This window comes from Macaca thibetana, chromosome 16 (assembly GCF_024542745.1).
Source record: "Macaca thibetana thibetana isolate TM-01 chromosome 16, ASM2454274v1, whole genome shotgun sequence".
Taxonomy (NCBI): domain Eukaryota; kingdom Metazoa; phylum Chordata; class Mammalia; order Primates; family Cercopithecidae; genus Macaca; species Macaca thibetana.
In genome coordinates, this window is record NC_065593.1 from 30287091 (window position 1) to 30311552 (window position 24462).

The following is a 24462-nucleotide window of genomic DNA, read 5'->3' on the forward strand; positions in this document are numbered from 1 at the left end:
CTCACTGCAACCTCTGTCTCCCGGGCTCGAGCAGTTCTTCTGCCTCAGCATCCCAAGTAGCTGGGACTACAGGAATGTGTGACCACGCCTGGCTAATTTTTGTAATTTTAGTAGAGATGGGGTTTCACCATGTTGGCCAAGCTGGTCTGGAACTCCTGACTTCAGGTAATGCACCCACCTCTTGCCCTGCAAAGTGCTGGGATTACAGGCATGAGCCACTGCACCTGGCTATAATGGTAGTTTTTGTTGTTGTTGTTATTGGTTTTGAGACAGAGTCTCGCTCTGTCAACCAGGCTGGAGTGCAGTGGTGCGATCTCAGCTGACTGCAACCCCTGCCTCCTGGATTCAAGCAGTTTTCTACTTCAGCCTCCCAAGTAGCTGGGATTACAAGCGCCTGCCACCACACCTGGCTAATTTGTGTATTTTTAGTAGAGACAGGGTTTCACCATCTTGGCCAGGCTGGTCTTGAACTCCTGACCTCGTGATCCAGCTACCTGAGCCTCCCAAAGTGCTAGTGATGGGATTACAGGCATGAGCCACAGCACCTGGCCTTTGTTTGTTTGTTTTGAGACGGAATTTCGATCTTGTTGCCCAGGCTGGAGTATAATGGCTCGATCTTGGCTCACTGCAACCTCCGCCTCCCAGGTGCAAGCAATTCTCCTGTCTCAGCCTCCCAAGTAGCTTGGACTACAGGCATGCGCCATCATGCCTGGCTAATTTTTTTGTATTTAGTAGAGACAGGGTTTCACCATGTTAGTCAGGCTGGTCGCAAACTCCTGACCGCAGGTGATCCACCCGCCTCGACCTTACAAAATGCTGGGATTACAGGCATGCGCCATGCCACCAGGCCTTGGCAGTATGGTTGAGATGATAATTTCCTTTGAAAATTAATATCCCTGACATAAATGTTTTTCAAATGTTTATACATCATGAGGAACATCCTTTTGTTTGTATTCAAAGGATTCATTTGAACTGATTCATCTATCCGTTCAAATAATGAATGAAACTGCATCATATAGCTTGGTATCTAGCCTCTAGTGTAGCTTGGTCCAATTAAGTGCCTGATCTTTTAGTTTAGTTTAGTTGATGCACCTGCATGTTTCAAAATTTTTATGTTGAGGTGGTGTTATCGCATAGATCATCTGACTTCTCATTTTTTGTATTCTTCCCAGCAATCTGCAGAGCGCTGTGTAAGCACATTGCTTGATCTAATCCAGACCAAAGTGAATTATGTGGTCCAAGAAGCAATTGTTGTCATCAGGGACATCTTCCGCAAATACCCCAACAAGTATGTCCAAATACTTTTAGCCCTGTTTCTCAAATTACTTAGAAAATGTTTAAGTAAGGCACTTTGAAATTGCCTAGGTAAGAATTACTCTTTTGAATGTTCTTGGTTATAATAGGATACTTTATTAAAAATTGGAAACATGAAATGGTTAGCACAGGGATTAAAACCTGAGTTTTCACTTTGCTTGCTTTCTTTAGGAAGAATTGAAACTCTGTCTGAGTATGCATTGTCTATTGACATATTTTAAAGTTAACCAGATTCTTTGATGGCAAAGTTACTGTTAAATAGGATATCTATATTCTAGGTTGTTTAGGCATACTCTCAGTTTATACTTGTTATCCAGACATAATTAATGATTGTGTACCTTTTCTTCTCAGAAATGTATAAGTTTGGATGATATATAGCACCCTACCATAAAAGCCAGGAAGGTAACAGCTCTGCTATTCACTTTGCATGTTACCTACTACATTGTAGAGAATTACAGAACATATAACAGATTATCAGTCTCATGCCTTTTCTGAAGTATTTTAGTTACTGTCATACAGATATTTAAAAAAATCTACATTTTCACTTCACAAGTTTTTCAGATTGAGGCCTCTTAGTATATGCAGCAAAAAATACTTTTTCAGATTTGATTTTTGAAAACAAGTAATTAAGGAACCTGAAAATGAAATAAGAGCAGGTTTTGTAAGCATCTTAAATCTCATTTTGCCTTATACTCATAGAGATACCTTGTGCTAAAGTTTCTGATTGTCTTTTTTTTTTTGAGACAAGAGTCTCACTCTATTGCCCAGGTGAGTGCAGTGGTGTGATCTCGACTCACTGCAACTTCCACCTCCTAGGTTCAAGTGATTCTTCTGCCTCAGCCTCCCAAGTAGCTGTGATTACAGGTGCATGCCACCATGTCCGGCTCATTTTTGTATTTTTAGTAGATACAGGGTTTCACTGGCCAGGCTAGTCTCGAACTCCTGAGCTCAGGTGATCCATCCACCTCGGCCTCCCAAAGTGCTGGGATTACAGGTGTGAGCCACCATGCCCGGCCCGCTTCTGATTGTCTTTAAAGATAATGTTAAATGAAGCAGCTTGTAGTAATTTAGCTTAGTGGTGGGCTCAAGAATTAGTAGATATATTTTGGCAAGGTAGTGGTTTATTAAGCATTGTGTATATTTTTAAAAATTTTAGAAATAGTTCTTTTGGAAAGAGAACCACGTACTTTTTGACTCCCAGTAAAGAAGAGGGTCAGTCTCTAAACTTTTTTTTTTTTTTTTTTTTTTTGAGACAGAGTCTCACTCTGTCGCTCAGGGTGGAGTGCAGTAGCGTGCTCTCAGCTCACTACAACCTCTGCCTCCCGAGTTCAAAGATTCTCCTGCCTCAGTCTCCCGAGTAGCTGGATTTACAGGTGCCTGCCACCACACCCGGCTAATTTTTGTATTTCTAGTAGAGACAGGGTTTCACCATATTGGCCAGGCTGGTCTCCAACTCCTGACCTCAAGTGATCCACCCACCTCGGCCTCCCAAAGTGCTAGGATTATGGACGTGAGCCACCATGCCCTGCCTAAACTTTTTTTAATTAACTTTTGTTTGTTTGTTTTCAAACAGGATCTCACTGTGTTGCCCAGGCTGGACACAGACTCCTGGGCTTAAGTGATCCTGTTGCCTCAGCCTCTCTAGTAGCTAGGATTACAGGCCTGTGCCACTGTGCCTGACATTTAAACTTATTGATTGAGGGTGAAGATGTGTATCTGAATGTGATTGGTGGGGAAATGTGTCCATTTCTGGTTTATGGTTAATAAGGAGTTAGGATGGTTTACTTTTAAGAAAGCAATCAAGAGCCTGGTTTAATCAGTAGAAGTAGGCAGATACTTAGTTAAGTGTACTATTTAGTTGTCCACATCTAATTTATTATACAGAGTCATTCTAATGGTTAAAACTACATTAGCCAAGGAGATGGATTCAACATGGTAAGCCTGAGAGAGCAATAGATACGTAAAAATAAGTATTTGAATTACTTCTTTCTTTGGAGAAATAAGTCATTAGTACAGGTACCTTTAGAAGAACTAACATAAAGAAAGATCTCTTTTATAAAAAGGAGAGATAAGTGGATTAAGGGACAGATTTACCATTTCTCGTCTGGATACCGTTGTTGTCTAACTTCATTTTGCCTAAAAATAAAGTGGAATTTCTATTCCTCTCTACCGTGAAGGCAAAATGGAACAATAGGAAAATTTTCTAATCTACATATATGAAAGATTGTTACAAATACAAGGTAGTGGTATTATCTTACACCACGGGTTAATTTTTCCTTGTAAAAAGAACAGATGGCAGTGTGGCTCACACCTGTAATTTCATCACTTTGGGAGACCAAGGCGAGAGGATCACTTGAGGCCACAAGTTTGAGACCAGCTTGTCAACATAGCAAGACCCCCACCTCTACCAAAAAAATTTTAAAGTTAGCTGAGTGTGGTGGCACTCAATTGTAGTCCTGGCTACTCAGAAGACTCAGGAGGGAGGATCGCTTGAGCCCAGGAGTTTGAGGTTACAGTGAGCTGTGATTATGCCACTGCACTCTAGCCTGGGTGACAGAGTGAGACCCTGTCTCAAAAAACAAAACAAAAGAACATCTGATGAATTTTTATAAAGGTTTTAAGGTCTAGATCTTAAAAAATAATTGAAGGGAAATTTAAGGCATTAACATTTTCTGACTTAAAACCTGTACGTTCTCTTGACTAAAAGCTTTTACAGTTTGGTGGTTTGGTTTAGGGTTCCTTGTTTGTGGTTTTGCCTTTAGCCTTCACTTTTAAATATAGTTCTTAGTTTTGCCCTCAATAACCATAGTTCATTTTTTTCACATCAGGTATGAAAGTATCATTGCCACTCTATGTGAGAACTTAGACTCGCTGGATGAGCCAGATGCTCGAGCAGCTATGATTTGGATTGTGGGAGAATATGCTGAAAGAATTGACAATGCAGATGAGTTACTAGAAAGCTTCCTGGAGGGTTTTCACGATGAAAGCACCCAGGTAAGTTCTTGTCTCTTGTCTTTCCTAGTGGTTTTAGATGTCTTTGGGGAGATTTCAGAGAAAGCAAAGGTTATAGGCAGTTTCTTCTATGTCTATATTTATATATAGTATGTTCATTTTTCTGCCAACAGGGATGTCCCTTTTCAGTTTTACTGATTTTTTGTTTTTGTTTTTGAGACAGAGTCTCGCTCTGTTGTCCAGGCTGGAATGCAGTGGCAGAATCTTGGCTCACTGCAATCTCTGCCTCCTAGGTTCAAGCAATTCTCCTGCTTCAGCCTCCCCAGTAGCTGAGATTACAGGTGTGCACCACCACACCCGGCTAATTTTTATATTTTTAGTGGAGACAGGGTTTCGCCATGTTGGTCAGGCTGGTCTTGAACTCCTGACCTTAGGTGATCCACCCATCTCGGCCTCCCAAAGTGCTGGGATTATGGGCATGAGCCACCGCGCCTGGCCAGTTTTACTGAATTTTTTTTTTTTTTTTTGAGACAGTTTCACTCTGTTGCCAAGGCTGTAGTGCAGTGGCAGGATCTTGGCTCACTGCAACCTCTGCCTCCTAGGTTCAAACGATTCTCCTGCCTCAGCCTCCCGAATAGCTGGGATTACAGGCATCCACCATCACTCCCGGCTAATTTTTTGTATTTTTAGTAGAGACAAGGTTTCACCATGTTGGCCAGGCTGGTCTTGAACTCCTGACTTTAGGTGATCCACCCACCTCGGCCTCCCAAAGTGCTGGGATCACAGGTGTGAGCCACCGTGCCAGTTTTACTGATTTCTAATGTTAAAAACCTACATAACTCAGACCAGTAGTTCTCAAACTTCAGTAAGCATTATTAACACCTGGAGGGCTTTTTAAAGCACATGTTGCTGAGCTTCACCCTGACAGTATCTGACTCAGTAAGTCTGAGATGTGCCTAAGTATTTGTATGTTTTACAAGGTTCAGGGTGATGCTGATGCTGCTGTTAATCCAGAACCGCACTTTGACAACCACTGGCTTAGAGCAGTAGTTACCACTACTTTTTTATTTTCTGTCACCTAAAAATGACTACACTTTTCTGTTAGTAATGGCTGTGGCTCATTACAGCAGGGATTTTTCATTTGAGGCTGTGGTGAGGTTTGAAAAGATTATCTTTGAATGAAAATTCTGAGACTGCTTCTCACTTTCCCCTACCAAAATTAGAGCCATGGGACCAGGAAGCCGATAAATTATTAAGCCCTTTTTTCTTGGCATTTGTACTCAAAGCAAATAGAAAATTATACATGTAATCTACCATAGCAATTTTAATAGACCTAATTCAAGGAGTATGTACAAGTCAATAGCTTTGTGGTTTAGCAGCCAACTCTTAATAGGCTGTAACCTGACATAATTCTACTGTCCTGGCTGTTGCCCCAGTATGACAGATGATTCCATAATTCCCCCCAAATTGTAGCTTTTGGTAGAAGTAAATAATGAAGGACTTGCTCAAGAGCCAATATTATCACCATCAGTATGTTAACATATACTTTAAGAAATGTAAGCCAGGCTCAGTTACTCACGCCTGTAATCCCAGCGCTTTGGAAGACTGATGCAGGAGAATTGCTTCCAGCCAGGAGTATGAGACCAGCCCTGGCGACATGGCAAGACTACCTCTCTACAAACAATACAAAAACAAAAACAAAATTAGATGTAGTGGCTTGCACCTGTAGTCCTAGCTACTTGGGAAGCTGAGGCAGGAGGATTGCTTGAGTCCAAGAGTTTGAGGCTACAATGAGCTATGAATGTGCAGCCTGGGCAGTAGAGGGAGACCTTGTCTCAAAATAATAATAGTAATAATAATAAACACAGGTAACTATCTGGCTTAGAAACAAGCAATATTTTGTGCCAAAAATGCATTTTGAGGATAAAAGGATAGAGTTTTCAGTTGAATACCTTTGTATTTCCCACGAATACTTTTGACTGCTCTTGTTGATACTGAGTTTCAGCCTTTTGTCTCTTAACCAAAATCAGAAAGGCTCCATGGTAATTCATAGTTGGGGAAACACCACTTTGGAGATGATGGCAGGGAATAATGCCAGTGCCGTTCTTTCACTGTATCACAAATTATGTCTGTTTAGGTGCAACTCACTCTGCTTACTGCCATAGTGAAGCTGTTTCTCAAGAAACCATCAGAAACACAGGAGCTAGTCCAGCAGGTCTTGAGTTTGGCAACACAGGTAAGAAATCTGGAAAAAGAGAGATGTTGATTTGTCTTGTTTCAAATTGTAGGAAATTATGAAACTCTTCCTAGGGGATTCATTTGGGGAAGTTTTGTTTGAAGGAAGTATGACCTTTAGATCTTGTTAAAATATTAAAACAATGCCTTTTAACTTGTTCAGCTGAATTGTAGCTAATTGTATGGCTTTTAAATGAGTTGACTGACTCTACTTTTCATATTTCATGAAAATTGAACCTAGACTCTTAGTTTAGTGAAGGACATACTTAGATGAAAATGACATGGTCTGATAGTACCTGCTTCACTGTGACTTCATTTCAGCTTTCAAATGAAAGTACCATGTGCAGATAAAAGATGCCTGAGCAAAGTTTCATTCATTGTTCTACCTTCCAGAGTGTTTGCCTTTCTCTTGGAAATTAAGTGCTTATGCTGCTTCCTTGAATTATTTGATATATTTGGATCTCCTTGGAATTACTTGATTTTTTTGGTCAGAAGAAAAGAAGTTTAGATGGATTCTGATCTCAGGAAAGTGGCAGCTGGCCTTAAAGATCAGGTCATTATATTAGATCCACAGAAATCAAAATAATTAGGTTTTCTAGTATAACTGGTATAATGATCATCAGTCCATTCATGATTTAGTAATGTTCTTAATTGGATTTGCTAACAGGCTGGCATTTTAGCAGGCTGTCAGGGTTAAGATGCGTGTCTGCAAATGGAATATGATTCAGATATCCAGTTTACCATTTTTCTCTCTTTCTCATCCCTTTATACTGGTGCGTAATCAAAATTTAAAACCCTTTCACAGTACTTTGCCTAGTTCTGAGCCATAATTTTTCCTGTTACTAATTTTACAACTTTAAAAAATTTATTTGTATGAGCTTGTACAACTTTAAAATAATTTATTTGTACAAGCTATTTTGAAGTATTTTAAAAACTTTCTTAAGCATCTTCCTCTGCCTGAAGCAAAGCAATTTATAAGCATCAGTGGTTAATATTAGTATTGAATTGAGTGTTCTGATTTCCTGTGTCTGGATCCTTGATTAACCCATTTGAATCTCTAAGATGAATTCAAAACAATTTCTTTATTCCTCCCACCCCCCCACTTTTTTTTTTTATTTTTTGCACTCTTTCATGTTTTAATTTTAAACTCCTAAGTCAGGGGTGTGCAATGTTTTGGCTTCCCTGGGCCACGTTGGAAGAAGAATTGAGAATTGTTTTGGGCCACACATAAAACACACTCACAATAGCTGATGAGCCCCCCCAAAAAAAAAATTGCAAAAGAATCTCATAAAGTTTTTTTTTTTTTTTTAAGAATATTTTAAGCCTATTGTCCTTTAATCACCATTTGCTTACACATTGAAATGTAAAACAGGCAAAAGAGAAAGAAGGAAGAAAGGAGGGAAGGACGGAGGGAGAAAATTGAGAGAGAAACAAAGATAAAAGAAAAAAGAGAGAAGAAAGAAGGAAGGAAGGAAAGGAAGGAAGGAAGAAAGAGAGAGAAAGAGAGAGAAAGAAAGGAAGAGAGAAGGATGGAAGAAAGGAAGAATAAAAGAAAAAAGAGAAAGAGAAAGAAGGAAGGAATGAAAGAAGGAAAGAAAGAAAGAAAGAGAAGGAATCTCATAAAGTTTTAAGAAAGTTTATGAATTTGATTTGGGTCACATGTGGCCCCAGGTTGGACAAGCTTGCTGTAAGTGGTCACATAGAATGACAGAATTAGAGCAGCTCACATTTGATCAAAACAATTTCTAAAGAGAATTTTGGCCTTTCTTCCTCTCTGCTTACTGTAAATATCCAAGCAAGTATGTTTGGTAGTTTCCTCTGTTTTCACAAGTTCTCAACCCTATCATCATTGTCTGTTAAGGCCTATGTGTTTGTATGTAACAGGCACCATAGGAGAGCTGTATTACGCATTCTGGCCAGATTTCACACTCAGTCTCATTACCTCTTAAGTATTTATCAAAATTTGACTGAGATAAAGTATTTAGGAAGGATTACTTAAAGGATACAACGTAGTGCTGTTCTTACAGATAGTCTGAAATTCACCTCTGAATCAAGCCTTATTAATAGACATCTGGATACCTGTACTGCATTGTTTTTGGCCCCTAATCAAATTGCTTTTACTAAATTACGTGAATACTATCAGTCTGTACTAATAACAGTCGTCATGGAAAACTACCCAATTTGGATCTGTTGTTAGCTTGTTATCAAAGTCATTACTTTATTATGTTTTCTTCTTTGTGAAGCCCCATCAAATTGCTGACAAGTTTTGGAATTTTCTGTGTATCAGTGTAGCATGCCTGATCAGCTTTCTTTTCCATATTGGTTGTTTGAAACCTTAGAATCACATTTAACCATCTCCCATGGAAACTGTGTAGGCCATTGTGGCATGCAGTTTCCTGACTCTAGTTTCAATTAATGCTGTTTAGCCTTAGATGCAATTTTCATAAGCTTCCTAGAACAGGACAGGCTAGAAACTCACTTAATCCTAGCAAGGGTTAGTAAACTATTTCTGTTTTTATAGATGAGGAAACTCAGAGAGGCCTAATTATTGTGGGGCAGAGGTAGAACTCAGACTCAGATATGTCTGGCTCTAAGGTCCATGGTCTTGTCCACTGTGCTATGCTTCCTCTAGTCTGAAGGTTAAGAATGACTTGGAGAATACATATTCCCTGCCTGAAGCAATATTAAGCATAAGCCCATATGTATATGTGTGTTTGCTAGTTTTGAGGTCTTTGTGGATGATTATTTCATACTATAAATAATAAGCAATTTCTCAAGGCTTGCCTTTTTTCAGTATTGAGTCTAGCTCTGTCACCCAGGCTGGAGTGCAGTGGCATGATCTCGGCTCACTGCAGCCTCCGCCTCCTGGGTTCAAACAATTCTCCTACCTCAACTTCCTGAGTAGCTGGGATTACAGGTGTATGCCACCACGCCCAGCTAATTTTTTTTTTTTTCAGTAGAGATGGGGTTTCACCATGTTGACCAGGCTGGTCTCGAACTCCTGACCTGAAGTGATCCTCCTGCCTTGGCCTCCCACAGTGCTGGGATTACAGGTGTGAGCCACAGAGCCCACCTGAAGGCTTGCTTTTTCTATCCAATTAATTTTTCTGTCTAATTAATTAAGTCTGAGAAGTTATCATAAAAGAGTAAGTATGCTGCTGGGTGCTGTGGCTCACGCCTATAATTCCAGCATTTTGGGAGGCCGAAGCAGGCGGATCACTTGAACTCAAGAGTTCAACCAGCCTGTGCAACATGGCAAAATCCCATCTCTACAAAAAATACAAAAATTAACTGAGCATAGTGGCACACGCCTGTAATCCCAGCTACTTGGGAGGTTGAGGTGGGAGGATCGCTTGAGCCCAGGAGGCAAAGGTTGCAGTGAGCTGAGGTCGTGCCACTGCACTCCAGGCTGGGTAATACAGTGAGACACTGTCTCGGGAAAAAAAAAGGAAAAAAAGAATAAGTATGCCCATGTAAGTCTTTTCACCTGGTTCTCTTTTTTCCTCAAGTTTGTGAAATAAGAACCTAAATATTTATGGCTGGTGAGTACCAATTTAAGTTTAGGATGCAATGTGGTCTGCTGAATTGTGTTAACTTAATTGGGTAGTGAGGTTCTGGTGATGCTACTTCCACTGATTCAGGACATGACTGAGCAAATTTCTTTCATACTGCTTTTCTTCTGTCTCTATAGTAGAGTTAATTAATACTGTTTTTACTTGTGCTGTGAATTAAGTGAAGTATATATACGTGAAATCTTAGTGCTTTTAATTTTAAGTAAAATGGGAGTATAATTAAAAATATTATTGGGGGGAAAACCCAACTCTTGAATCTGAGGCTTCATTTCAAAAATTTATCATTTTACCTGTTACACAGAAAGTCAATACAGTAGTCGGTTCAAGTCAGTAAAGAATACAAACAGAGGCCGGGCGCGGTGGCTCACGCCTGTAATCCCAGCACTTTGGGAGGCCGAGGTGGGCAGATCATCTGAGGTCAGGAGTTCGAGAGCAGCCTGACCAACATGGAGAAACCCCATCTCTACTAAAAATACAAAATTAGCCGGGCGTGGTGGCATGCGCCTGTAATCCCAACTACTGGGGAGGCTGAGGCAGGAGAATCACTTGAACCCAGGATGCAGAGGTTGCAGTGAGCCGAGATTGCCCCATTACACTCCAGCCTGGGCAACACGACCTACACTCTGTCTCAAAACAAAACAAAGCAAAATAAAACAAAAAAATATCTAGACGTTAGTAATTATTCTTTGTGATACATGGAAGAGAGGTCTTCATGTTTTTCTGTCTGTGAACTAGGGGCCACCGTCATCAGAATCACTTGGGCTGCCTGTTAAAAATACTAATTACTAGGCCCTACTTCTGATAGAATGAATCAGAATCTCTGAAGTATGGCCTCTGGGTTCTGCACTTTCAGTGGCATTCCTGGCATGTTAAAATGTTGATGCACATTATAGTTTAAGAATTACTGTTCTAGTGCTGGCCTGGTAAGTATTATTTTGGGAGCTCTTCCCCTGAGGAGGGCCTGTGGGTCTTAGCAGTACAGTAGATCCAAAGCCAAATTATCTGAGTCACCAAACATTTAATGGCAACTTAAGATCACAAAAAGGTCCCGTATTTTTATTTATCTCGGTCTTGACGGTCTGAATTACTGTGGCCTCCATGTAAAATATGAGGTAGTTGGTGAGGGCTGGCTTACAGTAGGACTAACAGGTCATCCCTCAGAACAAACAGAGTTTGAGCAGTAGGAGATTCTTCCCTACTCCTGACTTTTCAGTCTTGGGAAATTTGCACTCATTTCTCATAGGATTGTATTTTTCAAGTTAGTGTCTATTTAGACTTTGATCCAGTAACTCTATCTCCAGCAGTTTGCCATATAGCAGCATTTCGAATAATTTGTGGAGGAACTCTCAAACTTTTTTCGTATGTGTATATATATATGTATATATATACACTTTTTTTTTTTTGAGATGGAGTCTCACTCCATTACCCAGGCTGCAGTGCAGTTGTGCAATCTCAGCTCCCTGTGGCGGCCTCCTCCACCTCCTGGGTTCAAGTGATTCTCCCTCCTTAGCCTCCCAGGTAGCTGAGATTACAGGCATCTGCCACCATGCCTGGCTAATTTTTGTACCTTTGGTAGAGATGGGATTTTGCCATGTTGGCCAGGCTGGTCTCAAACCCCTGGCCTCAAGTGATCAGCCCACCTCGGCCTCCCAAAGTGCTAGGATTACTGAGCCACCATGCCTGGCTAGATTTTTGAATTTTGTGAATCCCTATGGGAATTTTTCTTTTTTTTCTTTTCTTTTTTTTTTTTTTTTGAGACGGAGTCTTGCTCTGTTGCCCAGGCTGGAGTGCAGTGGCCAGATCTCAGCTCACTGCAAGCTCCGCCTCCCGGGTTTATGCCATTCTCCTGCCTCAGCCTGCTGAGTAGCTGGGACTACAGGCGCCTGCCACCTCGCCCAACTAGTTTTTTGTATTTTTTTTTTTAGTAGAGACGGGGTTTCACCGTGTTAGCCAGGATGGTCTCGATCTCCTGACCTCATGATCCGCCTGTCTCGGCCTCCCAAAGTGCTGGGATTACAGGCTTGAGCCACCGCGCCCGGCCGGGAATTTTTCTTTTGGGTCATTTGGTTAAATTGTTTGCATTACATATGGGAGAAATAATTTGAAGAAAAAGCATTTTATTTTGATGAGTATATTATTAAACCATGTATTATAAAGTTGAATACCTTTAAGATATTACTGGTACATAAAGACAAACTGAATTTTCTAAGTTAATAAGATAAATGCAGTGTTTAATTGTGTAATAAAAACCATACTTTACAAATTCTAAAGTACATGGACTTTAAGGACTGCATATATAGCTTAAAGTTTAACATTTAATTTATGTATAAAAAAATGTGGGAGAGAGGGGTTGCTTCCCTGACCTGATATTTTGAGAAACTTGTATTCTGCTCTTTTTAAAAAATCAACTTGTTTTTGTTTTATAATGTTTGAGCTTTGTTTTCAAATGAAAATCTAAATAAGGAGGTTTCAGGCTGCTATTTATAAACACTTAGGTGCAATTTAGTCCCTCAACCTCCCCCCCCCCAAAAAAAAAAACAAAATCAACTAAATTTCTAATTATCACTGTTTCCTTTTTTTAACCCGGGCATTTCAAATACTAGAGACATTTTGATAAGACATTCATACATATACATATACATACATTTCTATTAGAATAATGCAACTTATAAATGTGGTAGAAATTATCTTGAGATAAAATTTACTGTTTTAATAATTTATTAATTTGCTGTATTGCAATGTTCTATATGCTTTTTGTCTTTAACCAACAATCCGTTATGAGTGCAATTTAAACAATCTGTGACTGAGAAAAACTATTTGAATCTATATAGTCAAAAATAATCAGGGTAACTGCTGCAATCGAACTGGATGATAAGGGCCTTAAGTGGCTGAGTCATGAACCAATTCATCTACTCACTTAGAAACTAAAATGGAAGCCCTCAAATTGTCCTATTTTAAAGAAAATATTTTTTGTTTGGTTATGAGTTTTTTGGGTTTTCGGGGTTTTTTTGTTGGTTTTTTTTTTTGGTTTTGTTTTGTTTTGTTTTGTTTTGTTTTTGAGACGGAGTCTTACTGTGTCGCCCAGGCTGGAGTGCAGTGGCGTGATCTAGGCTCACTGCAACCTGCACCTCCTGGGTTCAAATGATTCTCCTGCCTCAGCCTCCCTAGTAGCTGGGACTACAGGCATGAGCCACTGTACCTGGTCTGGTTATGAGTTTGAAATACAGAAGTTGAAACAGGGACTTATTGTTGCCTTTAATAAGTTGCTATTGGAACAACTCCTGCATAAATAAATGCCATCATATAGACATACTTTTGAGGTGGGTGCCAGGATATTTATTGCCACTTTATAATGATCACACAAAAAATAAAGAAATAAAACAATAGGCCAGGCACGGTGGCTCATGCCTGTAATCCTAGCACTTTGGGAGCCTGAGGTGGGCGGATGACTTGAAGTCAGGAGTTCGAGACCAGCCTGGCCAACATAGAGAAACCCTTTCTCTACTAAAAATACAAAAATTAACTGGGTGTGGTGTTGCGTACCAATAATCCCAGCTACTTAGGAGACAGAGGCAAGAGAATCACTTGAACCCAAGAGGCAGAGGTTGCAGTGAGCCGAGATCACACCACTGTACCCCAGCCTGGGTGACAGAGCAAGACTCTGTCTCAAAATACATACATACATACATACATACATACAAACAAATAATAATAAAGGTAGAAAGGGAAAAACGGGCAACAGTCTAAATGTCCCTCAGTAGGGGACTAATATTTAATGGTGCAGTGGACGTTACAGTGGAAAAGTGCAATTGTATACATCAACATGGAGAACAACTTCAAAACAGTATATATAATATGAAACTGGTTTTATATGAAATAAGTGTGTGTGTGTCCCATCTGGACAGATATACACCACATTACTAATCATGGCTATTTGGGGGATTGGGAGTTGAGATGGAGAAGGGTTGGATAATTGGGGAAGGTTTTTTTTTATGTCATACACTTATAAATTGTGATGCGGTATGTTTGGTAATAATTTCTTTTTAACCGTGAACATGTATACAATTATTTAAAAACCACCATAGCACAAAACAAGACCACCAAATTCAAGTGTCACTCCTTTTGGAAGCAGTTATGTCTTCTCTTTAACAGTTTTTGATTATTTAGATAATAGTACTTTTCATACTCTATTGAAATAGTTAATATTATGTGAGCTCCTTAAAGTCAGGCAGTGTATTGTTACCTCTTTATTTCCAGGGCCTAGCCAGTGTCTCAATAGGAGGTACTTAATAAATATTTGCATGAAGGAAGAAGGTATGGGTACAATATATGTAAGATATAATATATGTTATTAATAAGCCTGCTAATATTTAAAGCAGTTAAAACATTCTTTTTTTTTTTTTCTTTTTTTTTTTTCACGGAGTTTTGCTCTTATTGCCCAGGCTGGAGTGCAGTGGAACAATCTCAGCTCACTGCACTCCGCCTCCCGGGTTCAAGTGATTCTCCTGCCTCAGCCTCCTGAGTAGCTGGGATTATAGGCATGTGCCACCTCACCTGGCTAATTTTTTGTATTTTTAGTAGAGACAGGGTTTCACTGTGTTAGCCAGGATGGTCTCAATCTCCCGACCTCAGGTGATCTTCCCGCCTTGGCCTCCCAAAGTGCCGGGATTACAGGCATAAACCACCGCGCCCAGCCCTAGTTTAAAAAATTTTTATGTTCTAAGGCCGTCTCAACCAGTTAACTTTTACCAGATTAAGCATTAGTTTTCTATTCCTTATTTCTGTTTGAATTTGAGTCTTAGGATTAACCCATCTTAATTTATAGTTACATCCCTTGAAACATTAGAGATTACAGAATTATGACTACATTAGAACCATATTGAGTTAACACATTTGCTTGCTTTTTGAGACAGTCTCACTCTATTGCCCAGTCTGGAGTGCAGCGGTGCAGTCATGGCTCACTGCAGCCTCAACCTCCTGGTCTCAAGTGATCCTCCTCCCTCAGCTTCCTGAGTAGATGGGACTACATGTGCATGCGGCTCTACACCCTGCCCTGCTAATTTTTTTATTTTTATTATTATTATTTTTTGAGACAGAGTTTTACTCTGTTGCCCAGACTGGAGTGCAGTGGCACAGTCTCAGCTCACTGCAACCCCTGCCTCCTGAGTTCAAGCTATTCTCCTGCCTCAGCCTGCTGAGTAGCTGGGATTACAGGCACGCGCCACCAAGCCTGGCTAATTTTTGTATTTTTAGTAGAGATGGGGTTTCGCTATGTTGGCCAGGCTGGTCTCAAACTCCTGACCTCAAACGATCCACCCACCTTGGCCTCCCAAAGTGCTGGGATTACAGACGTGAGCCACCACGCCCAGCCCGTCCTGCTAATTTTTTATATTTTTTGTAGAAGCAAGGTTTTGCCACGTTGCCCAGGCTGATCTCAAACTCTTGGGTCCAAGTGATCCGCCTGTTTCAGCCTCCCAAAGTGTTAGGATTACAGGCATGAGCTATGAGCTACCACATCCAGCCTGAAATATCTTCTTAATACCCCGTCTGCATAAATCACTACAGCATTGGTTGATAAATCCAGCAGTTTGGGTTTCTGTATGGAGAACAGTTTCATCTCTACCTCCTTGCCTTTGCCTTTTCTTTAGGATTCTGATAATCCTGACCTTCGAGACCGGGGCTATATTTATTGGCGCCTTCTCTCAACTGACCCTGTCACGGCTAAAGAAGTAGTCTTGTCTGAGAAGCCACTGATCTCTGAGGAGACGGACCTTATTGAGCCAACTCTGCTGGATGAGCTAATCTGCCACATTGGTTCTTTGGCCTCTGTGTATCATAAGCCTCCTAATGCTTTTGTGGAAGGAAGTCATGGAATTCATCGTAAACACTTGCCAATTCATCATGGAAGGTAAGAAGGTGTGAACTGTCTTTGAGTGAGAAATGACTCTGTTTAGACAGAGTTGGTCTTCTTTATGCTTTTATAGTCTGGAAAAGAACTTGCTGTACATTTTTGCAAACCTGCTACTGTACAACCCCAGGGAGCTCCAACTGAATACCAGTGACCACATATAAAATGGGTGAAAGACTCCTCTGTGTTCCAATCTAAGAGTACATTATGGCTTTAGAAAATTGTGGTGAAGACCTTCTAAATTGATGAAGTCTGAAAGTTGCTTAAGTCTGCGGTAAGAAGAGAATAGAAATAATCCCATAGTTGAAAACTTGGAAAAAAGCCTGTGTATACATTTAGCCATCTTGACCCTTTACTGTAGCTTTTGTTGAGCCTTATGGAAAGTTAGTAGGTACAACTTATGCTGTAAAACTGTTAATGAAATAATATTTCAGTATTGTTTTATTAAAAAAAAAAGCCTGACTTCTGTGTGGACTTAGTTTTTCAGTTACCTGTACCTTTTTAAATTGGCCATTTCAACAAGGAAATTGATATGAACAGGCTCTTGGGTAACATGGAGCTCTTACTTTGTAGCTGTCCTAAAGTTCTAATTAGGGAGAAGAAACACTCTAATAAACTCTTATAATGGGTATCTCAGAATCTTTTCAGAATCTGATTCCTTCGTCAATCATAATAGACCTTGATGAAAGTAGGATTTCCTTCCAGAGTTGTTAGAATAATTGGGCTTTTATTAATGAGTGTCTTGTTCCATTGTCTAATGTATATTATTGTTTAAGTGGTTTTTGTGAATGGCCAAAGTGTAGTATTTATTGCTTTACAAATTGGTGTGGTCAGCATTTTGGGCTCTATGTAAATAGACTGTGGATACAGACAAATGAAAAAGAAACAGCAACATCCAAGGAGATTATTAATCTTTCATGATTGAGTTGAATCTTTGGTTTTACAGCAGGTGCTATAATTTTAATCCAGAGGAGATATGAGCTTCATAAGGATTAGTCCTTATAGTAAGTTAGGGTGTTTCTCCTTGTCGGCAAGCATGTTTAACATTCTATAGATGAGACTATTTAACTTCTAAGAATTTCTCCCAGTCTGTGCTTCAAGTTTCGTTGTAGATACGGAATTTCTGTTGTAACTTCCCTCTGTAACTGTGTTTGTATCTAGCCTTCTGATAACTTTTAACCCTCACATGGAAGTGGGAAAATGAATCAATAAGCAAAAACAACCCTTTCTTAAACGCAGGGAGAGAACCAACATTAAGTTATCTAAAAAGAAAGTGTCTTACATAAGGCCTTTATCTGATTAATAGCCTTTAAGTTCTTATCTTCACAATTTCTTTTGTGGTTCCTTTTTGGATAACCTCCTTTTTGTCCATTTGTGCATGTTTTGTGTTTTTAAGGGAAATGCAAATATAAGGAAAATCTGTTTTGATATAAATGGGGATGATACGTTGCTGCAAATGACATGTCTGTAATAGTATTGACATTACCTAGCTCTGTTCTGCAGTGTAAGATTAATAAGTGATACACCTCTCATAGGAAACAAAGCAACACTTTAAAGCCTTATTCTGCATCTTCTAGAGGTTTAAAAAATGCTCACTTCACTAGGTCTTTTAAAATCACCTGGGAAAGAGAGAAGTGATTTTTACTTGGATATTGCTTACTATGCTTATACTTGTCAGCTGCTTCATGGCGGTGAGGTAGTAAATAGTTGTCTAATTCGGAAAAATCTCACCTTTAAAAAATACTGCTTTGATGACAGTTATGCAGTTATTTCTCTTAAAATTGGAAATGTCATTATATTAATTTTCTTATATTTTCCATTGAGAAAGGATGTATAATAATGATGTATCATATTCTTGTAGAATCTGTAGGATCATTTATATCTTTTCATTGAACCCACTTCTCCTATTATTCATTCCATTAGAGTGAAGAAAAATATGTGCGGAATACCTATTCTACCTTATTTTTAGACATACTGATAGAACCATGTGTTCTGTCACATTTTCTAAATGGTATATGTCAGAAGATGACAGAATTTCATGTGTAGAGAATATGAAAGATTTTATGTATTTCTTGCCAGGTGTATGAAATCATTTCCCCTTTTTATTTCTTAAAGCCTTTTCATCATGACTTCCTGGACACTTTTTCCTTGTAAATCAGCTTTCCTAGATTGTATCTCTGTCATTAATCTTTGCAGTTCCGTGTTTATTCTCTTCTCTGGTTACTGATCTTGGTTGTATCAAAAGGTTCGATCTGAACCTTTTCTTTCTGTGTTTCTCTACATATTCCCTTAGGGAAAATACCCACTAACCACTAATATATTACAGAGCTTTACCAGTTAGACCATGTTTTCAGTTGATTCTTGCTCTAATAAAACCTTATGCTTCCGTGATATTGTTACCATTTTATTGATGAGGAAATTTTGTCTCACAGAGGTTGTTGCTTGCCAGAAATTATGCAGCTAGTAATTACTGGAGCCAACACTTAATCCCCTGCTTTTACCACCAGCCTACACTGCCCCCCACCCTCATGTTTTCACCTGAGATGTGTATGTGAATTTCTAACCAAGCTTACTTCTCTGACTGCCAGTCCTTTGGTTTTGTTGTTTTTGTTTGTTCGTTTGTCTGTTTTGTTTTGTTTTTGAGATGGACTGTCACTCTATAGCCCAGGCTGGAGTGCAGTGGCTCAATCTTGGCTCACTGCAACCTCTGCCTCCTGGGTTCAAGAGATTCTCCTGCTACAGCCTCCTAAGTAGCTGTGACTACAGACGTGTGCCACCACATCCAGCTAATTTTTTTGTGCTTTTAGTAGAGATGGAGTTTCACCATGTTGTCCAGGCTGGTCTCGAACTCTTGACCTCAGTAATCCACCTGCCTTGGCCTCCCAAAGTGCCAGGATTGCAGACGTGAACCGCCGCGCCCGGCTGGAATATGAACAGGTTCTCAATTACCCAGCCCAGTGCTCTACCCTGAGACTCTGGGTGTGAGCCACCATGCCCAGCCCAGTCCCTTGTTTCTGTCAAGCTTCTCTACTTGTTTTTCTTACTTATTTTATCAGAATTGAGAACTGCGCATAAAAGTTTTCCTGTCATCCTTCTAGATTCCCCTGTGATTATTAGAGGTGTAACTAATCTTTTACTTCTCAGTTTTTGTTTGTGTCAAAGCTTACCTAGGCTTTTTTAGAAGAAAACATTTGTTTATTAATTAAATTGTTACAGTGTTTTTTTACTTTTTTTTTTTTTTTTGAGATACAGTCTCACTCTGTCTCCCAGGCTAGAGTGTAGTGGCATGACCTTGGCTCACTGCAAGCTTCCCCTCCTGGGTTCAAGTGATTCTCGTGCCTCAGCCTCCTGAGTAGCTGGGACCACAGGTGCCTGCCACCACTCCCAGCTAATTTTTAATTTTTTTGTATTTTTAGTAGAGATTGAGTTTCACCATGTTGGTCAGGCTGGTCTCGAACTCCTGACCTCAGGTGATTTGCCCACCTTGGCCTCCCAAAGTGCTAGGATTACAGGTGTGAGCCACCTGGCTGTTTTTTTGTTTGTTTGTTTGTTTTTACTTTTTATCATCTAAATCTTAAAATATGCAAGATAGAGTGGTATAACAAACTTGGATATACCTATCACTCAGTTTCAGCAGTTATCAGTATCTTGCCAATGTTATTTCATTTATTGCCCCACAGTTGTTTTTGAGATGGCTCAAATATTTTAAATCCAATCCCAGACCTCGTTATCTTTTCACCCATAAGTACTGTACTTGTTATCTTTAACAGATAAAGACTTGAAATTACAATGTTATCAAGCCTAACAAAATTGGACATAATTACTTAATATCATCCAATAAGCAGGCTAACCTACTTTCAGATTTTCTCAGTGGCCATTCTCTAGTCTCGTTTAGAGTTTATGTAAGATTGGTCTTACTTTTTCCTTAAATGTTTGGAGGAATTCACAGTGAAGCCGTCTGAGCCTGGAATTTTCTTGGTAGGACTTTTACTTTTTAAATTGACATCTAATTTATAATAACCTTAGCATTAAGGTTATTGCCTGACCTTTGCCTGGTCAGGATACCACGGCCATTGAACATATGTCACTGGGCAGGCAGTGCCTCTAATACTGGTAATGCTAGAGGTGATGTTTTTGGTAAACAAGCTGGGTACTTTTTGTGATCTTTCCTTAGAGCATGCCTGTGTCGGATTAACAGTATAAATAATAGGGTGCTTATTATATTGTTTATTAATGTTAGGCTGTCAGTGGATTATTCTGGTCTGATGTAAGCTTATGCAGTGGAGAATATCTTCATGTTACTTATATTAACATTATTGCTTCTATTAAGTAATAGATTAGTCCAATCTGTTAGTAATAGATTAGTTCACTAATCTTAGCATTTAGTGTTCAATGAATGTTTACATATGTATACACTCATATAATCACTACCCTGATCAGATAAAGAATATTTTCAGCACCCTAGAAGGTTCGTCGTGTTCCTTTACTGTCAGTGTGCACACTCCAGAGATTACCACTGTTCTGATTTCTATCGCTATAGATTCATTTTGTCTCTGCCTGAGTGTGATATAAATGGAACCTACAGTTTTTACTCTTCTATGTCTTGTGTCTTTTGCTCTACATAATGTGAGGTTAATCTGTGTTTTTAGTAGTTTGCTCCTTTTTATTGGTGTGTAGTATTCCATTCCATGAATATACTATTTATGTCTTCTGTTGCATCTTTGGGTTATTTCTAGTTTGTGGCTGCTATGAATATTCTTGTATTTGTCTTTTGGTAGATTTATATACGTATTTATCTCGGGCATATACCTAGGAGTAGAATTGCTGGATCGTAGAATAGGTTTCTGTTTAGCTGTAGGAGACACACACTGCCAATTTTCCAAAGTAGTTGTACCAGTGTATACTCCTAGCACTGTATGAGTTCCAGGTGATCTACATTGTCAGCACTGCTTGGTATTATTGATCTTTTTAGTTTTAGCCATTCTGGTGAGTGTATAGTGGTGTCTTGTTATAGTTTTAATTTGCATTTTCCTGATGAGTAAAGTTGCTAAGCACATTTTCATGTTACTGTATCCTCTTTTGCGACTTGCCTGTTTTTAATGATTTGTCTTTTTCTTAATGATTTGTAGGAATTCCTTATATAATTTGGATGCAAGTCGTTTGTTAGGTATATGTATTGTGAATATCTTCTCTCAGTTTGTAGAGAATATCTTTTCCCAGTTTCTTAATGGTGTAATTGGAAGACATGTTCTTAATTTTGATGAAGTCCAGTTTATTACTTTTTTTCTTTTGTGGCTACTGCTTTTTGTTGAAACCATTATCTCCTCCAGGCTTATAAGATGCTACTCTAGGTTTTCAACTAGGTTTTACCTTTCACATTTATGTCTGATTTATCTCAATTTTTGTTTACCTTGTGAGTTATAGGGAGCCGAGGTTCATGTTTCCCCCACATAGCTGTGCAGTTAACCCACACCATTTATTGAAAAGGTCATCATTTCTCTTACCTAGTCCTTTTAAAATGTCTTGGAACTCACCACTTTCTTTTTATTTTTATAGCTTGTTGAGCTTTTATTATTTCATACATAGTTGACAACAGTAGCAGTTTAGATTACTCTTAGCTGATCTTCATGTCCATTCTCCTCACTTCAGTTCATTATACACACAGGTGCTAGAATAATGTTCCTCTAATGTTATTTTTAGTTTCTGTTCTTTGTTCAAGAAATAAAAGTGATTCTGCATTTCTTTTATAAAAAAATCAGCTCTCTAGACTAGTTTTCAAAGTTTTATTTTCCTTGTTCTCTCTTCCCCCAAATTTTACCAATCCCAAACTCTGCTCCTGCCAATATAATTTTTTTACCACCCCTGAAGTCAAATTGTTCATTTCTGTGCCTTTGTACAAACCTTCTCTTCCTCTTTGGAGGTTTCTCTCTGGTAGTTCCTCATAAAACCATTCCGAGAAGCTTTTTTTGTTGTGTTACTCGTATCCTATCAATTATACAGACACACAATACATGTTTCTGCTGTTACGCAGTAAACTTGCTTTTTAGTCATTTTGTAAATGCTGATTTTTTTTGTTGGTGTGTAAGCCATTGAGGGCAGGAACCATATATTTTACAGTTTATACAGAGAACCATAGAATTCTCTTTACAGTGTTCCCTCATAGATGTTTAATTAAAATTGACCAATTATATTATATAACTGACAAGGTTTACATCATATAATTTATTTTCATTTTAGCAACTGTATTTGATAAAAATAAGAATTGCTATTATCTCTTCATGAGCATAAGCAAATGGTTATAAAATCAGAGGGTTTTTTTCCCCCTTGTATTTGATAGTTATATATAGCTATATGTTTAACTACTGTTGCCATATTATGTCCTAGGTGAGACTGACTTTTCTCTTTTGTCCATTTTATGTGTATGTGATTTTAGCACTGATGCAGGTGACAGCCCTGTTGGCACTACCACTGCAACGAATCTGGAACAGCCTCAGGTTATCCCCTCTCAAGGTGATCTTCTAGGGGATCTTTTAAACCTTGACCTCGGTCCCCCAGTCAATGTGCCACAGGTGTCCTCCATGCAGATGGGAGCGGTGGATCTCCTAGGAGGAGGACTAGATAGTCTGGTAAGCATCTTTCTTCCCTTGTTCTTTTGGTTATTTTTAGTTCTTGATATGCTAGAGAGTTTTAAATTATTCAGCTTTTTAGAACTAGACCTTTCCTTGATGAGCAGTAATGTCCTTTGATAAAGGACAGGATTCTTTGTCTTTAGTAAGGCAAAATTATAATTAATACTGTTCATCGTCAGTAATGGGGTATGTCTGCAGGTGTACGGGATTATTTCATTGTCCTGCCTCTAAATAGAACTTTTGACATTTAACCATCCTATTGTTCAGCAATTTTAACGTTTAGTATCTTTTCCAGAGTTTATTATTGTTCCTAGCTCTTAACTCTGGATAGCCCACATCAATTCTCCTTTTGACCTGAACGACATTAAAGTGACCTCACACAAATCATCCTATTTTGACGCTTTCAAACCTTTGCCTTTTTTATATTTTATTTACTTATGCCCTAATTCTGAAAGGTTTTGAGGCAGCCTTTTTTTTTTTTTTTTTTTTAAGTAAAATGTACCTTTATTACAGTTGGAAAGGGCTGCTTGATTGGTTCTTTTTTTCCCTTCTTCCCCACCTACTCCATTCTGTCATACTTCCAATTTAATTAGCTTCCAGGATTCTAATACTAAAAGGCTCCAAAATCCAGAATATCTGTGAACATTTGCCACCAGTGGGAACCAAAGTTATTTTTTGTTTCTGTACAAGATAAATGAATTTTAAGGGTGACCTTCAATCTATGAAGAGAAGGCCAGAAAAATAACAAGTCTATCACACGACTGCCTTAAACTGTGATGGAATTAGAGAGGCTTTTCTAGCAGACCCTTGCAAAAGAGATTTTTGTCAACCCAATGACTATAAAGATGCCCAACAACGATTTGTTTTCCAATATCATTGGAGGGCTGACATCTTAGATATGAAAATATATGTTCCCAGAGATGACATACAAAACAACTGCACTCTATGCTGCATATACTGGCATCTTCTCTTCTACTTTATGAGCAGTTTTGTATCTGGGGTTTATACCAGCCAGTAGAGGTTCATTTACTTTTTGGCTGGCAGAGAGTCCAAGGAAATAGGGTTATAGTCATATCTCTGTGGGTTGTGCATTTCATTAATGGAAAATCACTGCTTCTAGAATTTATACATTGACCAAGCTGTGAACTCCAGCGTGTATTGACACAAATGAGCACTTCTATTGTCTTTCTTGGGCATATAAGCAAATACTTTTTATATTCATATCTTTAATGATTGAAACTGACTGATTATATAAACAGAATAGCTTCCTCATATGATGATTCTACTTACATTGCTGTCTAGCCTCCTTATAGGCTCAGGAGAGTGACAAATATTTAAATATTCATGGAAGCTCCTAAGAATCCCTTATAAAATTAAAATAGCTCTTCCTTTCTGTTCACATATCAACCACAAGTTAAATTTTGCATCCTCCTCAAGTTTATTACATGCCCTGGTGGGGAAGCTTACTACATGGTGGACTCATTGAACCTAAGAATGAGAAACAAACTAAGTTCAAGGAATAGAGGGGAGAAAGAGGCCCTGCCTTTAATGTTGCCAGACCAGAATCCTACTTGACCCACTATAAGCATAGAAAAAAAGAAACATGTTATTTTCATTTGACTTTGTATTAGCTCATGCCAACTCCAAAACCAATGGGTTTTGTCATCATATTTTACATAGCTGCCCAGTCATCTGCATTATAGTTCCTGCAAGTATTGTATCAAAGGGAAAAGCTGTTAGAACCTGCTTGTAGTAGCCAAAGTTACACACAGGCCTATTTCTTTTTTTTTATATAAGGGATATTCTTTCAGGGATAGGAAAGTTGTTGTTTTTCTAATCGGATTTCTAAATA

At 38.9% G+C, this 24462-nt stretch overlaps 2 protein-coding genes across 8 annotated transcripts in view; both read left to right on the forward strand.

The window, feature by feature from the left end:
• The window catches only part of TAF15 (TATA-box binding protein associated factor 15), a 345012-nt gene that overhangs the window by 130946 nt on the left and 189604 nt on the right, over positions 1-24462 (forward strand). The window lies entirely within an intron of this gene.
• The window catches only part of AP2B1 (adaptor related protein complex 2 subunit beta 1), a 139095-nt gene that overhangs the window by 46531 nt on the left and 68102 nt on the right, over positions 1-24462 (forward strand). For all 7 annotated transcript variants that reach the window (XM_050764901.1, XM_050764902.1, XM_050764907.1 and 4 more), the window contains exons 10-14: positions 1173-1288; positions 4143-4308; positions 6404-6502; positions 15722-15981; positions 22415-22607. In XM_050764901.1, coding sequence (XP_050620858.1) covers positions 1173-1288; positions 4143-4308; positions 6404-6502; positions 15722-15981; positions 22415-22607 — 834 coding nt within the window. The remainder of the gene's footprint in view (positions 1-1172; positions 1289-4142; positions 4309-6403; positions 6503-15721; positions 15982-22414; positions 22608-24462) is intronic.